At 36.2% G+C, this 18,050-nt stretch overlaps 1 protein-coding gene across 5 annotated transcripts in view; it reads right to left on the reverse strand.

Moving 5' to 3' along the window:
* Positions 1-18,050, reverse strand: part of CEP135 (centrosomal protein 135) — a 76,596-nt gene that overhangs the window by 48,484 nt on the left and 10,062 nt on the right. For 2 of the 5 annotated variants that reach the window (XM_025290031.2, XM_044945869.1), the window contains 6 exons: positions 17,109-17,193; positions 13,427-13,555; positions 11,107-11,322; positions 8,222-8,287; positions 5,357-5,495; positions 1,403-1,626 (listed from right to left, as the gene is read on the reverse strand). In XM_025290031.2, coding sequence (XP_025145816.1) covers positions 1,403-1,626; positions 5,357-5,495; positions 8,222-8,287; positions 11,107-11,322; positions 13,427-13,555; positions 17,109-17,193 — 859 coding nt within the window. Of the gene's footprint in view, positions 1-1,402; positions 1,627-5,356; positions 5,496-8,221; positions 8,288-11,106; positions 11,323-13,426; positions 13,556-17,075; positions 17,194-18,050 lie in introns of all 5 variants that reach the window. The other 3 variants (XM_025290030.2, XM_044945868.1, XM_025290032.2) reach the window with 2 other exon arrangements.

Genomic DNA, 18,050 nt, shown 5'->3' on the forward strand with positions numbered 1-18,050 from the left:
GGACAAAGGGGATGATCTGTCCAGTGCTCACTGCCATCTTTTACCCTTTCCTGTCGCACAGTTATCATGGAAGATGCCTGGTGTGGACAATGCGGCCTGCCTTTCTGACTGGTCCAAGGCTGGGAATGGCATGAAGCCATGTAGCCTGCCATGTAGACAAAGCCACTCGACTCAAAGAAAGAAAATGCAGCTGATACCAAAAGTAAAGATTAGAAAGAAAGGAAGTGTCCAGTAGCATGAGTTCCTGGATCCAGTTTCTGGAAGCTCAGATGCCCCTGCACTCTTCCCATATATATAATTAGCTATTTAATCTTCCTTAATTTCCAGGAATCAGTATGTTATACTTTTTTCTTAAGCAGTTTTCCTAATTAATGCAGTGTTCCTAAAGTCACAGAAAGTCACAGAAGACTACAAAAATGAAAATTAAGAAAGACTTCTTAAAAATAAGTATGAATAACATTACATTATTACAATAATAAATCAAAAGTTTGCTCATAAAGATCTTTCTTACCAGTCAGAATGGCTGCGATCCAAAAGTCTACAAGTAATAAATGCTGGAGAGGGTGTGGAGAAAAGGGAACCCTCTTACACTGTTGGTGGGAATGCAAACTAGCACAGCCACTATTGAGAACAGTGTGGAGATTCCTTAAAAAACTGGAAATAGAATTGCCTTATGATCCAGCAATCCCACTGCTGGGCATACACACTGAGGAAACCAGAAGGGAAAGAGACATGTGTACCCCAATGTTCATCGCAGCACTGTTTATAATAGCCAGGACATGGAAGCAACCTAGATGTCCATCAGCAGATGAATGGATAAGAAAGCTGTGGTACATATACACAACAGAGTATTACTCAGCCATTAAAAAGAATACATTTGAATCAGTTCTAATGAGGTGGATGAAACTGGAGCCTATTATACAGAGTGAAGTAAGCCAGAAAGAAAAACACCAATACAGTATACTAACGCATATATATGGAATTTAGAAAGATGGTAACAATAACCCTGTGTACGAGACAGCAAAAGAGACACTGATGTATAGAACAGTCTTATGGACTCTGTGGGAGAGGGAGAGGGTGGGAAGATTTGGGAGAATGGCATTGAAACATGTATAATATCATGTATGAAACGAGTCGCCAGTCCAGGTTCGATGCATGATACTGGATGCTTGGGGCTGGTGCACTGGGACGACCCAGAGGGATGGTATGGGGAGGGAGGAGGGTTCAGGATGGGGAACACATGTATACCTGTGGCGGATTCATTTCGATATTTGGCAAAACTAATAAAATTCTGTAAAGTTTAAAAATAAAATTAAAAAAATAAAAAAATAAATAAAAATAAAATCGAAAAAAAAAAAAAAGATCTTTCTTGCCTTATCAAACACTCACAAAGAGATATTACCTTTTCTACTGTTTTAAATACTGGCATTTTTTCACATGTAGAATGACTTCTAGAGCAAGATCTTCGCTGTATTATATGTTGGAGTTTTTCTAGTTCTTTCTTATAAAAATCTCGTTCATCTTCTATACCTTTCAGAAATGTATCTAAACGAGAAGGTGACTTATCTCGTCGTTTTATTCCGTGTTCTAGTCTCATCCTCTCAACTTCCACAGTAAGTTCTCTTTCTGCAAATTAAAGTAATAAAATCTTAAAACAATGTTGCATATAAAATGTATAATCAGCCAAATAAATTATATCAATAATTTTTACAATGAAAGCTACTAAAAATCATTAGCTGTTCTGCATATCACCTACAACTGCCAAATATCAAAGAGGTAAGTGCTGAAAGAGAAAAAAAAAACCCAAAATTATATTAAAAGTTTAAATAAAATCCAATAAGTCAAGTCCTGCTTTTGTCATATACAAGTCTGGGTACTATTTAGTATATTACACAGTGAACAATAAATTATCACATGGTACTTACTCTCTGGTGACCTGAAAATGCACTAAAAGAAAATTTACCTGTTAAAACTGGTTATAATATGAGTGACTTTAACATTAAGCTTAAATTTAACATAGTATACACAAAACAACTAGTCTTTCCTCAAATAAGCACAATTATTAACTTTTACCATAGAAATTACCTTTTCAGGAGTCACAAGTAGCCTGTGCACGTGCATGCATGCTAAGTCACTTCAGTTGTGTCTGACTCTTGGTGACCCCATGGACTGTAGCCCACCAGGCCCCCCTGTCCACGGGATTCTCCAGGCAAGAATATTGGAGTGGGTAGCCATGCCCTCCTCCAGGGGATCTGACCAACCCAGGGATGGAACCCCCATCTTTCATGTCTCCTGTACTGGCAGGCATGTACTTCACCTCTAGGACCACCTGGGAAGCCAAAAATTGCCTAATATTGGCAATTTTGTATAGCTCAATCTAATTTAACTGATGTTCTTTACAATTCAAAAGCATGAAGTGATTTTCAAGACATATTCCGCTTCACTTACCATCTTCTTTCATTCATTTGACAGATAATTATTGAGCATTTACTGTATGTCCAGCATGAGCTAAGAATACAAGTATGAAAAACATGTCCAAGGTCAAATAATCATTCTAATTATAGCAGGGCAAGAGCCACAAAAGAACAGCATGCAATACAATCCAGAGGATGAACAGCAGGATTCATTCTAAAGAGTGACCAGAGAGGTTAAGAAAGCAAGAGAGCTGAAGGAATGGGCAAATGCCTTAAATGGTAAGTCAAATAAACTGATGAATGAAAAGTGTTCACTGCATTTAGCATAATGGAGGTGACTGGTGACCTTAACGAGAGCAGTTTTATTGGTGAAGTAGAAGGACAGAGGCAAACTGGAGTGGACTGAGGTGCTAAATGGAGAAGGAAACGGCAACCCACTCCAGTATTCTTGCCTGGAGAATTCCATGGACAGAGAAGCCTGGTGGGCTGCTGTCTATGGGGTCGCACAGAGTCAAGACACGACTGAAGCAACTTAGCAGCAGCAGAGGTGCTAAAGCATAGATGGTGATCAAGCAGAAAAGCAGGTATGAATGACTTTTCAAGATGTAAAAGCTATAATGAGGAGGAAAGAGTAGCTGGATAGGAATGGGTCACAGTTTTTGCTTTAGAATGGGAAAAGGGAAAAGCATGTTTGAATACCAATGGGGAAAAAACAGTACAAAGGCTAACATTATCAGAAAGAGATAATATGTAGCATTTTAAAATGAGATGGAGGCAGTGGCCTATCATAAAAGCCAAATGGCTCCACTCTAACAGGGAAGATAGGGTGGACAGGTTAAAGATCTGGGGACATGAAACATGGCATGCCTCCCTGACGGCTTGTTCTTTTAGCAAAACTGGAGGTAAGATCATCTACTCAGAATGGGTTTACTGAGAATGAAAAATACTTGAATATGTTCCCTGCAGAGTAGGAGATCAAGCAGTAAGGAATATAGAGTGAGATCTCCATACCTCACTGAAGGGGGCGCTGTGGTTCAGGGCCATGTAACTTCCAGTGCTATTGCTACTGTCTGGGGCACATGCTTGCTCCTTGGAAGAAAAGTTATGACCAACCTAGATAGCATATTCAAAAGCAGAGACATTACTTTGCCAACGAAGGTCTGTCTAGTCAAAGCTATGGTTTTTCCAGTGGTCAATGTATGGGTATGAGAGTTGGACTAAAAAGAAAGCTGAGTGCTGAAGAATTGATGCTTTTGAACTGTGGTGTTGGAGAAGACTCTTGAGAGTCCCTTGGACTGTAAGGAGATCCAACTAGTCCATCCTAAAGGAAATCAGTCCTGAATATTCATTGGAAGAACTGATGCTGAAGCTGAAACTCCTACTTTGGCCACCTGATGCCAAGAGCTGACTAATTGGAAAAAGACCCTGATGCTGGGAAAGATTAAAGGCAGGAGAAGAAGGGGACGACAGAGGATGAGAGGGTTGGATGGCATCACTGACTCAATGGACATGAGTTTGAGTAAACTCCGGGATTTGGCGATGGACAGGGAGGTCTGGTGCGCTGCAGTCCACGGGGTCACAAAGAGTCAGACAACTGAGTGACTGAACTGAACTCAACTGGGGCACATGCAAGCAGTGCTTAGCTGCTCACGTGTGAATGTTTTAGTTGATCCATGGCTGGATTTTGGGTAGGAGGATGCATTCAAAACACAAAGAAACAAGGGAGTTTCTGGTATGTGAAAGATTATGCTGAAACGGCAGGATAGAGATAGCGTGAAAGGAAGTAAAATTGCAAACTTTCAAATGTAGGACTAAGCACTTTAATAATATATGAACTCATTTAATCCTCATAACAACCTTTTGGGTTAGGTGCCATCTTAACCACACAGATAGGGAAACTGAAGCAACGTTAAGTAACATGCTCAAGTCATACAGCTGGTTAAGCAGAGAAGGGGTCAGATAGATTCTCCCCATAGACGCTGAAGAGCCTAGGATACAGCATTTTCTTAAAATAGCACACTGGCTTTCCTTCACTTTCTCAGACACATGGAGTTTGATGGTACCAGGATTCTACACTTGCCATCCCCTCTGCCTGGAAAATTGCCCCAGATTGTCATATGGCTTGGTGTCCATCACTAAGCCTTTTGATCAGCTGATCTCTAGCATACCCTCCCATTTTATTTAATACCCTTACCATCTGAAATTGATTTCTTCACTTATGTGCTACCAGTTTGTCTCCCTGACTAGATTAAAGCCTCCGCAAGAGCAGTGGGCCTGTGTATCTTGTTTACCTTATATATCCCAGCACTACAGGCTCATAAACATTTGTCAAATGAATGAATGAATGGATTCTTACATGTTTCTTAAACCAATTCATTTAGGATAAGGTACCTGGCAGAAAGTTAGCCTATTTCAAGTGTGTGTGTGTGTGTGTATATGTATGTATGTGAAAGTTAGTCTATTTCAAGTGTGTGTGTGTGTGTGTGTGTGTGAGAAAGTTAGCCTATTTCGTGTGTGTGTGTGTGTGTGTGTGAAAGTTAGCCTATTTCAAGTGTGTGTGTTTGTGTGTGTGTACCTGAAGGTGATAAAACTGCATTTACTTAAAATGATTCTGTACTTCAATTTCCCACTATTTCATAATGGTCTTCCTCATAGTCTTAATTCTATTATCATGTGACTCAAAGAAAGATAAATTTACATTGGAAAATATTCAACCGGGGTTCCCTGTACCAACTAGTCAGAATATAAAAGGTTCCTGTAAGGTTCTTGAGGGAGACAGATTTTCTACTATATCTCAGTGCCTAGTCTGGTTTCTGATACACAGCAAACACTCAACAAATATTTATTGAATGAATGAATGAAAAAGAAACATCATCTACTGCTAAAAATAAAACATTAAGAGGAAATCACACTTTTTAAGTTATTAACATTTTATATTTTACCTGTAACTGCAAAACTTTCAATTTTTTTGTTAAGTCTTTGCTTTTCTTGTTCAAGCTGATGAACAACAGTTTCCAGGTCTGATTTTATAAGGAGTTCATCACTCAGCCTCTCCTTTTCTTTATGACATAAGCTTAATTCCTGAAAATTTTAATACTAAAATTAAGATTTCTAGCAACTTTACAAAACATGAAAACACATTTATTTAAGAGTAATTCACATACATACATTTTAGTCAGTCAAATATATACCATTTCAATTAAAGTTAATTCTCAATTGAGGCTAAAAGCATCACAAAACCCAAACTCAACAGTGCTCCCTTCTAAAGTAGTAGAATTATTGGATTTTATTTTCTTTTAATTTGTTTAGCATATTGTCTTTCAAAAAAGTGAATATGACTTGCTCAATAAAAAATTTTAAAGCGTTTTTATGTTTAAAGAAAAGCAAAAGTAAAGACAGTGCTTTAAGACTACCACAGGTATATATAAGCACAGGGTTATTCTCAGTCTCAGCTGCACAATGGGGATAAGACCAGCACCTGGACACCGAGGATTCATCTATGAATGATTCATCTATAGATTCATCTATGGATGATTCTATGAATGTGAAACACTGTACAGTGTCTAGCACATGGCAAGTACTTAATAAATGTTAGCTAATAATATCGGAGAAGGCAATGGCACCCCACTCCAGTACTCTTGCCTGGAAAATCCCATGGACAGAGGAGCCTGGTAGGCTGCAGTCCATGAGGTTGCTAAGAGTCGGACACGACTGAGAGACTTCACTTTCGCTTTTCACTTTCACGCATTGGAGAAGGAAATGGCAACCCACTCCAGTGTTCTTGCCTGGAGAATCCCAGGGATGGGGGAGCCTGGTGGGTTGCCGTCTATGGGGTCGCACAGAGTTGGACACGACTGAATCGACTTAGCAGCAGCAGCTAATAATATTGTTAACATTTATCTTAAAAATACATAAAATGTAACACCAGTGGAAAAAATAAGAAAGGTCAGAAAGTAACTACATCTTGCTGTCAGGCAACAATATTGAAACTTGGTCAGTTCTGAGACAGTATTATAAATCACATACAACTGCAAACAGTGTGCATTACAAACAGCAGTGAACAAACAGCAAAAATCCCTGTCCTCACGGTGCTTACACTATAGTGAAAACATCATCAAAACATCTGCTTTACATTTTCTGACTTCATGGGACAATTTTACGTATCTATGAAACTCAAGAGTGGACAACATCTAGTAGGTTTAGCTAATGTTTAGCAGTGTTCAGCTGAAATGACTACCTGATAAAGTAGTTGGATGAAACAGAAAGTCATTGTGATACGCTGTTCATAGTGAACATACAAAAACCAGTTATTGAACACCTAACTGGTGTTATGGCTCAGTTATGAGCCAGTGTATCACAAAAGGCTTCGCTTAATTTGCCTCATGACTGCCACCAGAATATTACCACTAGACTGTAAAAAGAGTGTAATTAATGAGAAAACTTGGGAGTTAGTACTAGTCTTTGTTTCCAATATTAATGGAGACTCATCCAATTTAACAGGCTATTAAAAAATTCTCAATAATCTATCAGGTGACCACCTAGGAATTTCTACTTGTACACAAGACATTCTTTCTGCCAGTTCTAGACTATAAAACTACATCTAGGTTAGGCTAAATCCAGGTTTATGCTGGGATGATTACTTGTTGTAATTTGAAGTCCATGTTGTCATTTGAAGACCACGAGAATGAACAAAATGACAAGTAAGATGGTTTGTACTGCCAAACAAAATAATTAAAAGAAAACTGAGTTCTTTTTAATAAAGGTCAACAATTTTATCAAGTAATTATCAGTTTTTAGTTTTAATATTAGTAAAGTGATGAGTCATGAAGTCCTTTAAATAATATAAAATTCCTAACAGGCTTTCCAAATTTGAGTGTAACTTGCTACCTATTATATATGAGATTAAAGAAGTATACAAATATACATACTGAGTGAAATAAGTCAGAGAAAGACAAATATCATATGGTATGGCTTATATATGCAATCTAAAAAATGGGTACAAATGAATTTATCTACAAAACAGATACACAGTTATAGATGTAGCAAACAAACGAACGGTTAGCTGGGGGAAAGCAGGGAGAGGGATAAATTGAGAGACTGGGAGTGACATATACACACTACTATATATAAAACAAAATTAATAAGGACCTACTGTATAGCACAAGGAACTCTACTGAATACTCTGTAATGGCATATATATATATATAAAATAATCTATAAAAAAGAGTGGATATATGTATAACTGACTCACTTTGCTGTACATCTAAAACTAACACAACATTGTAAATCAACTCTATTACAATAAATTTTTTTAATTTCTAGAAATATAAAAAAAGAATTATAAAATATAAATGTAACCAAATATATAATACAATGGGATATTACTAGCCATAAAAAAGAAGTCATGATACATGCTATGATACGCATGAACCTTGAAAACAATGGGTTAAGTGGAAGTCACACATAAAAGGTTATATATTGTATAATTTCATTTACATAGAATATCTAGAATAGGCAAATTATAGATTACAGAGACAGAAAGCAGATCAGTGGCCGTCAGAGGTTGAGCAGAGGAAAATGAGGAGTGACCGCTAATGGGTATGAGGTTTCTTTCTGGAGAGATTAAATGTTGTGGAATTAGTAGTGACGGCGGCACTACTTTGTATCTATACCAAAACCACTGGACTGGACACTTGAAACAGTCAACATTATGACAGGTAAATTATAATTAGTAAACAAAAAAGTAAAATAAAACATAAAATTTTTCTTAATGAAAATTCTGGCAATTCAATACAAAACCTACTCACCAGCTGAAGTTTTCCCATTGTTTCTTCAAGATTCCGCATTTCAGAAAGCTTTTTTTTAATCTCTTTCTAGGAATAAAAAGCTTATTAGGTACATACCTAAAAGTCAAGAATACTTAACACTAAGTGACAGTGAAAATGAAGCCAAGTCATTTTTGAGTAATTCATGTTCTCTGTCATCAGGGGGAGCAAAAGCTTTAGCCAGCTCTATGCCTCAGTTTCAATGAAGAGGAGGCAAAGTTTAGGTTTCTCTTCAATTTCTGGTATCCTGAATGCTTATAGGGACCTATTTGTAACATGTGCAACAAAAGAGCCCCTTGAAAATCTTCTGTCTGTATAATTGTAGGACTTTCCTTAAGCCCTGGTTTTTAGGACTCCTCTTCTGGCCCTGTCATTTCCTGACTTTCCCATCCTATTTGCTCTTTCACCACCCACTACTAACACCCTGTGCTTGTGCTTAGTCGCTCAGTCGTGTCCAACTCTTGCTAGCCCATGGACGGTAGCCCACCACGCTCCTCTGTCCATGGAATTCTCCAGGCAAGAATACTGGAGAGGGTTGCCATGCCCTCATCCAGGAGACGATCAACCTGGATCCTCTAAATGGCAACTAAGGTGCTGAATGCCAAGATTAAAATATTATGACCTAACAGGAATCTTTTACTGATCCAAGTTGTCATTCTCGACTACTTTCAACCTGACGTGTGAAACTGTGTTCAGTATGTTGTGCACACATGAGAGAATATGCAAAAGAAAGTGGAAAAGGAAAGCAAAGAGACACAGAAATACTGCAAAAAAACTAAAGTCACAAAAGCAAAATTAAAACTGCACTAATTGAGACTTCCCTGTTGGCCCAATGGCTAAGATTCCATGCTCCCAATGCAGGGGGCCCAGGTTTGATCCCTGCTCAGGGAACTTGATCCCACATGCCACAACTAAGACCTGGTAAAATAAACAATTTAAAAAAATTGCACTAATTATGTTTCCTTCATTTTCAAGGTTGTTTTGGCTATTCTGGGTCCCTTGAGATCCATATGAATTTAAGGATTTTTTCCTATTTTTGTAAAAAAAAAAAAAAAAAATCATTGGGATTTGGAGAGGGATCACACTGAATCTGCAGATTGTTTTGGATAGTAGGGACAGTCAAACAATAAAGTCTTCCAATCCATGAACACAGGATATCTTTCCATTTATTTCTGTCTCTAAATGCTTTCAGCAGTGTTTTATAGTTTTCAGTATACAAGTCTTTTGCCTCTTTGGTTAAGTTTATCCCTGAGATCTTTATTCTTTTTGATGCTATTGTAAGCAGGATTATTTTCTTAATTTTCTTTTTGGATTTTAATATAGAAATGCACCCAGATTCTTATGCAATGATTTTGTACCCTGCAAGTTTGCTGAATTTATTAGTTCTGTTTTTTTTTTTTTTTGGCATCTTTAGGGTTTTCTACACATATCATTTCATCTGGAAACAAAACTTTACTTCTTTATTTCCAATTTGAATGGCTTTTACTTCTTTTTTCTTGCCTAATTCCTCTAGCCAAGACTTCCAGTACTATGTTGAACAGAAGTAGGGAGAATGGACATCCTAGTCTTGTTTCTAATCTTCGAGGAAAAGGTTTCAGTCTTTCACCACTGGGTATGTTAGCTGTGGGCTTTTCACTATGGCCTTTATTATGTTGAGGTAGTTTCTTTCTATTCTACTAATTAATGGAGATGACACTGTATAAGATTAATTCATTTTATTTAGTTGATATAAAGTAGTGACCTTAAAACTATTAATAGGTTATACTCATGCTTGGGATAATATAAAGATTATCCAAGTATTATGCAAAACTATCATATACATACAGCTTTATGAAATCAATATCTGGAATAATTTGAAAATATCCTTCTTAAAAATTATATACCTGAAAACCTGTGGTCTAGGTATCATGTGAATTCTTCTTTCCCACCTACCCTTCCACAATTGCCTTTTACCCACTTTTCAAAAGAAAGGCAAGCTTCTAATTTCATACTATATCTCTACATATAAAAAACTTCTGAAGTACCAGACAACACCTGAAATGTTGGGGCTCGTCAAGGCCTTTAATTAAGATGCTATTTTCTCCCATTATATCTTACTAAAAGATGTACTTTCAGTACAATTTTACTTTTTTATTTGATAAGTATTTACCAACATTTGTGCTACATCTGTCACTTTGATCCACTGACTACTAATAATTATAATAACACGTTTTACAGGAAAATGCTAACATTCTGAACTTTATAGTCACAGGATATTTTTAAATTAAAAAAATTTCAATTCATGTATGTTTCTAATTGCAGAGACATTTGATAGTTATCATAAAAAGATATTCAAGCATAAAATATGTTACAATAAGATACAATTTTGTGGGGATTTCAAGAAGGGTCATTTGGGTTCTGCTGGTTATATTTATAAGAACAATATGACAATTTTATTTTAAGAGATCAATCTTAACAACTGATTAGAAATTACATCCTTTGCATCTATTTAAAGATGAAAAATGTTAGCTACCAACTTAAAAATGTGCAAGGACATATATAGTTTCAAAAAATACCTTTAAAGGGCTCCTGAGCACATAATGACCTAGAGGACAAACTTCAGAAGCCTGCTCATAATGTAGAGAAAGGACAGATGAAAATCTTGAATGAAAAGAGGGAGGAATCTGGAAAATTGCCATAAGAACAGATGTGCTCCAGAAAGACACGCGAACAACTGGAGAAAGTGCAAACATTTAGAGCATGTAAATAACACTTAAAAAAAAACTTGAATTACAAAACAAACCAAAAGACCTGGATAGGATATCAAAAGAACTCAAGCTCACTCCTCTCTAGGAGAATTGACGAGCACCCCCTTAGCCTAGATGTACCTTGGCTTCCTCAAGTTCTTTGTCAGCAGTCTTGAGCACTTCTTCTTTGTGTCTTTCCAACTGCTGTGCTAACTGGTCTATTTCAGTTAATTCCTGGCAGAGTTTTTCATTTTTGTTACTTAAATTAACAACTTCAGATGTTACTGTTTCCTTGGTTTCCATAAGCTCTTGTATATGCTTTTCCAGATCTTTATTAGCTTGCTGAAGAAAGTCAACCTAAATTGAATTTGTAATTCATAAGTTAATAAATTGGAAAGTTATCAAATACTGAACTATCAAAATATTTCAAAATACTGTATTTTTTAAAATACTGAAAGTTAGAACTCCAGCTATTTACATTTTCAAATTTATATTGTTTTTATTTGTAAAACTGCTGATGTGTGGTTTAGTAAAAATATATATATGTGTCTTCAGTTTTCAAGCATGGAAGGAAAGGATAAATAAGAAATTTGTGTGAACCTTTTCCCAACATAGAGTTCTAAATATATGACAAGATTACCACTATGATAATATTAGTCTGGAGTGCTGTACCACACAGAAGCCACTAGATCTGCATATGGCTACTAAGCACTTAAAATGTGGCTAGTCCAGAGGTGTGCTATAAATACAAAGAGGAGTCCAAAGACTTAGTACAAAAAAATAGTACAATATGCCAATGATATTTGACAACACTGACTACATGTTGAAATAACATTTTGGATATATTTAAGTAGATACATTATTAAAATTAATTTCACTTGTTTTGTTTTTACTTTTTTTAATTAGACTACTAGGAAATTTTAAATGACATATGTGGGTCATATCCTATTTCTACTGAACAGCACTGCTCAAGAGCTATGCTAATATTTGGGACTTAATCTACTCTGGCTGCAGTCCAGGTAGCAGTGATATCTAAATTTCTAAAGATCATATGGAAACAACCTAACATCCTTGACAGGTGAATGGATAAAGATGATGTAGTGTGTGTGTGTGTGTGTGTGTGTGTGTGTGTGTGTGTGTACACAATAGAATATTATTCAGCCATAAAAAAGAATGGAATAATGCCATTTACAGACACATGAGTGGACCTAGAGATTATCATACTAAATGAAGTCAGAAAGAAGACAAACACCATATAATGTCACTTATATGTGGAATAAAAAAAATACAAATGAACTTATTTACAAAACAGAAACAGACTCGAAGACACAGAAAACAAACTTATGGGTACCAAAGGGGAGAGGGGCTTGGGGAGGGATAAATTAGGACTTTGGGATTAGCAGATACAGACTATTGTATATAAAATAAACAAGGTCCTACCATATAGCACAGGGAACTATATTCAATAACATGTAATAAAACACAATGGAAGGACTTTCCTAGTGGTCCAGTAGTTAAGAATCTACTTGCCAAAGCAGGGGACACTAGTTCAACCCCTCATCCAGAAACTAGGATCCCACAGGCCACGGGGCAACTAACCTTGAAAAAGGCAACTACTGAGCCCACCCGCTGCAACTGCTGAAGACTGTGTGCTCTAGAGCTCAAGCTTGGCAAGAAGAGAAGCCACCTCAACAAGAAGCCTGTGCGCTGCAACTAGAGAGTAGCCCCGACCGTCGAAACCAAAGCCCACGTGCAGCACAGAAGACCCAGTGCAGTTAAAAACAAACAAAAAAACATAATGGAAAAGAATACGAAAAATAATACATATATAATATGGATAACTGAATCACTTTGCTGTATATCAGAAACTAACATTCACTGTAATTCAACTATACTTCAGTTAAAAAAAAAATTTCTAAAGGTCATTTGTCATGTTTCACAGAAGTCTCTTGCTCTTTCACTCTTAGGTCAAATGCATGGCAAGGCAAACTACTACATAGTTAAATAAAAACTGTTATGTTTAATTTTTATATTTATTTTTTAAATAATATTTTTTACACTATAAAAGAAATACAAATTTTAAAAATGGAGAAAATCATAGAGAAGACTATGTCACCACACAAAGATAAACCTTTATTAGTGTATTTTGGCATAGTTTCTTCTAGTGTTTTCTCTCTCTGAATGTATATACACAATTTTTAAAGCAAATTGAGGATTACTTTTTACCTTCAGTTTATTCTCTTCTTTTAAACACGTATCACTGTGGTATATCAATTCCTGCACCTCATTAAATATAAAAACAGGATTTTTCAACAGCTGTACCCAATTTTGGATACTTTGACTCTATGAAATCTTTTCTGCTATAAATACCCAAGTAAACAACTCTTTCACCTTTACAAACCCAAGACCATTAAAAACACTTACAACTTTACATGCTCAGTGAAATACATAAAGTCGTTACCTGAATATTTAAATGAGCAATAAGCTTTTCGTTGGCTTTATTTCTAGTCTCCAGAGAAAGGATATCAGAGGATCGACCCCCATCCAATGCAATCGACAGTCGTTCTATCTCTCGTTCTCTAAGTTCAATCTGAAAACATAAAGTTGTGCTATCATTTTTAAAGATATGGTTTTGAACTGAAATAATTAATACTGGACAAATGTTTATTTGAATATACTTCCATTTTTCTTATGCCCCACAATGTATACAAAAGATTAACACTCATATATGTTACTGACACATAAATGGTATTATGAGATCCATTTATACAGAGCAAAAATCTACACAGAAAATCTCAACCTAAGGATTGTCAACACAGGTTCCATAAGTATTTTTACTGAAGAGATTCTTTCCAATTTTATGGGGTTTTTTTTCTCTCCTCTAAGATTAGGCAATATTTATACAAAAAGAAACTAAGTCCTGGAACTGAGTCTGAACTACTTCAGTGCTTGGTGAAATAAATGGGAGATAAACAAATGAATATAAAACAAAAAGGAAATGATTTGCTACTGAAATTCAGTATTAAAAAGGATATGAGGCCAGAATGAATTTGCTTTACTATCTATTATGTAGAAAAAAACAGATATACAATCAAAAACATCACTACCAACAATGAATTCCCACCCAAGAATCTAGAAAAACACACACACACTTTCAAACTTTGGTTTTCTTTTCAAAAAAAAAAAATTGAAAACAAAAACCAAGTATTCAATTTAACAAGCAATTATTGAGCATAGTTCTAAATATACAAAGATGAATAAAACATGATCCCTTACTTTCAGAAACACACAGCTTTACAGGAAAAGCAAGAAAGTAAACCAATAATTGCTTTAATATGTTGTTCAATGATACAATAATAGAAATAGGTATACAGTACCAAAGTAGTCAAGGGAATAAATAAGTCCAAAAAAGTTATAAAATATGCTAGGCAGAGAAGAAAGGAGGGATATTCCCGGCAGTGACAAAGAAGCACTAGGCAACACGATATGTTTAAGGGAACAGAAATGACTCGGTATGACTGAATTATAACATGCAAGGGAAATTAATAGTTGGAGATGAGTCCAAAGAATTAGGCAGGAACTGGCACCCCATTCCAGTACTTTTGCCTGGAAAATCCCATGGATGGAGGAGCCTGGTAGGCTGCAATCCATGGGGTCACTAAGAGTCGGACATGACTGAGCTTTCACTTTTCACTTTCATGCATTGGAGAAGGAAATGGCAACCCACTCCAGTGTTCTTGCCTGGAGAATCCCAGGGACGGGGGAGCCTGGTGGCTGCCATCTATGGGGTCACACAGAGTCGGACACGACTGAAGTGACTTAGCATAGCATAGCATAGCATATGATCAACACTGTATACTTCACTAGGGAGAAATATTACTCAGGAGTAAAGGGTGAATGTGATAAGAACAGGACCAGAAGCAAGGAGACCTACTGTAGGAACGTATGAGAGATGATTAGAGCCTAAGAAACAGTGGGACAGGACAGAACAGAATATTTAAGTTTAAGAACTGACAGAACATAGTGAGTGGTATGTGACAGGCAGAGAATGAGATATATCAAGACTACAGAATGCTGGCTTGGGTGGATGCTGAAGCTTCCAATCAAAGTTGAGAATACAGGAGGAGAAACAAATGTGAAACAGAAGCTGGAAAGTTCAGCACTAGGCATATGTGTACAGACAGCATTCATCCAAGTGGAAATGCCAGTGTCAAGCTGGGCATATCAGAATGGAACTCAGCAGAAAGTGTCAGCCTGAGAGACTGGGGAGTCATCAACGTTCAGCTAATAAACTGAGAGAGTAGATGAGACTATCTGAGAAAACATGGAGAGGAGAAGTCAAAGAATCTTGGGGATCGGTGATATTTTAGGGAGCAGGCAGACAAAAGAGCAAAGACGATATTATAAGAGGCTAAAAAAAAAAAAAAAACGCAAAAAGGAAAACCAAAAGAAAATGAAGCCACAGAAGATTTTCAAAGAGGAATGATCAATAATGTCAAATACTGCAGAGTGAGTCACGAAAATGAAGACTTAAAAGTATCCTTCTGGATGCAGCAACTAATGTCAACAGTAACTAGATCAACTTATATAGTGGGGGGCAGAAGCCAACAGAAGGTTAAGAAGTGAACAGGACATGAAGAAGTAGAGAAAGACGAGTAAGACACCCTTTAGAGAAGTATGCATGAGGGAGAAGAAGGCCTTAGTTAGCAAGAGGGGAAAGGTAATTAAAATATTTTTTAAGGGGTATTAGTGATGATGATAAAAGCATCTCCTCACAGTACTGTTACGAAGACTAAAAAAATTTATAGCCATTAAAATGGCCATATAAGTTTGTTAAAGAATAACTGATTAAAGCAATATCCTAAGGAGAAGACAGGGAATGGGGCCAAGTGCATGAAACCTTAAACAGGAAGAATACCATCTTACCCATTAAGTCTTAAGGAGAACCTGTGAATACTGCTCATTTTAAAGTCAGAGATAGGAAACTGAAAAAGAAGATGATATCCTGAGGAGGGTGTTACAGGCCATGGGAAGAGCTTGAAGAGAACAGTAAAATCTGGAATATATGCTGAGAAGAACAGAACAAACTCCCACAAAAAAAAAAAACTGATAGAGAATCCAGTAGACTCAATCAGGATTGATAACCACATTAAATTGGTGATTTCAATCAGAATGGTCAGGCTATTTTCTTCAAACACCTCAGCCACCTCATGGAGACAACAAAGACTGGTCAGTCTGTGTTCATAAAGTACTTAGAAAAAAATGTGATGAAAGAATGACTGACTATAAATTGAAAAATATCAATTAATATTCATCTCATATGCATATTTGATATGTTCAACATCTCTCCATAAAATAAGTTTTTTGGATGACATTACTACAATTCCTTTTAACTCCATTTTATCCAAGTGATCTTCAAAGTACTTCATAAACTTAACACTTATACCGATACATAGGTTACATCTATATTGGTATGTGCAGATTTCTTCACTTCAGAAAAACGTAGTTATGTGCAGAATATGGAAAACGTGTTACCTGATTTAAACTTCAGTAAGCATATTAAGAAAGCAAGCTTGTAATTACCCAAATCAGAATTTAGCCAAGATACCAAAAGAAAGTATAAAAGAACAAAGCTTGTTCAAAGTTTTCATGTAACCCTGAATCTATTCATTCCCTTGCTTCTTTAGAAAACTGTCGTATGGGGTACTAGTGCTTATAGAGAAAACATTCAACAAGCATGGCAACTTGGAAGAGTAACTTTCAAAGACATATTCAAAATGATAAAATCTACAGAAAGGGTAAAAGAAGTTTTTAAAAATACTATTATAAAGCATAGTACACTTCAATAAAATACCTCTTGAGATGGAAACAGTTAATATGTTTATAATATTTGGGGAGATAGATGATTCACCTTAAAAAAAAAAAAAAAACAACTACTATTCACCTCAATGCATAATGCAGGGAATGGACTGAAGGCTCTGAAGCCATCTAAGCCATTCCATCTATTAATTCTATTAACGAATTTACTAAAAAGAAAAGCTGTATTAAAAACTCAGGTATCAGAAATATTAAACATAACCCAATTCTATTCACAGTCACAGCACACTCACCTCAATCCCAACTAGGCAAATAAAAAATCCCACCTGCTTGTTATAATCTCTCAGTTCACTTTCCATCATTGCTAACTTCTCTTGTAACTGGCAGACTTCTTGTTGAAGTTCTTGAATTCTGAAACATATTTATAAGTAATGTCAATATATTTTTGCTAAGAAATACAAAGTTACAAAAGTGAAATTAGATACCTTCTTTTAAAAACCCTCAACTTCTGTTTCTCAGTGAGGTAGGAGGTGCTGTGCCAAAGGGGTCCCAGGCCACAGCACAGAGTACATCATCTTAGAGATTTAATTTTATAAGAACAGATACAAAACTGAGTGGTAAATAATCTGAAACTCAGATACATTATGTCTCCTACTGCATCTTGATCCTTGGGACAAATTCTTCTGGGTACTGTTGCCAATTCTTAGGTTCAGGGAACTAAGCATTGAGTCCAAAACTCACAATACTATTAAGTGAAATAAGGGACTAAATGTTTTTTGACCCCACATGACCCTGTATTTTCTAACAAACTATCTTACAATCTTAAGAGAGAAGAAAAATACTGAGAAATATCAATTTTCCAGGTAACTACAGCAAAAAAAAACTACTCTTTCCTGGAACTTGTTAATTCCAAGGGAATCAAGATTTGTCTAAATCATCTGAATTATATGAATCCTAAATGTACCGTACTACATCAAACTTTGCCAAGCATTAACAAAACAAGTCGCAATCACTTTCATACTGGAAAAATAAAGCCTGAAGCCAGGTTTAATTTTAAGAGAGCTTTTCCATAGGGTAGATAGAGTACAGCTGAACACGGCTTGTACCTGCTATTAGTATCACTAGAACCAAGACTACCCACTAATCTAGGAGTAGGAGAGCAGTATGTGTGCAACCACACTCATATATGCGTGAATGACTCTAAATACAATTAAATGTGCATGTGCAAATCCAACAAATAAGATAATCAAGAGACTAATGCTACCTAT

The sequence above is a fragment of the Bubalus bubalis genome, chromosome 7 (genome assembly GCF_019923935.1).
Source record: "Bubalus bubalis isolate 160015118507 breed Murrah chromosome 7, NDDB_SH_1, whole genome shotgun sequence".
Classification (NCBI taxonomy): Eukaryota; Metazoa; Chordata; class Mammalia; order Artiodactyla; family Bovidae; genus Bubalus; species Bubalus bubalis.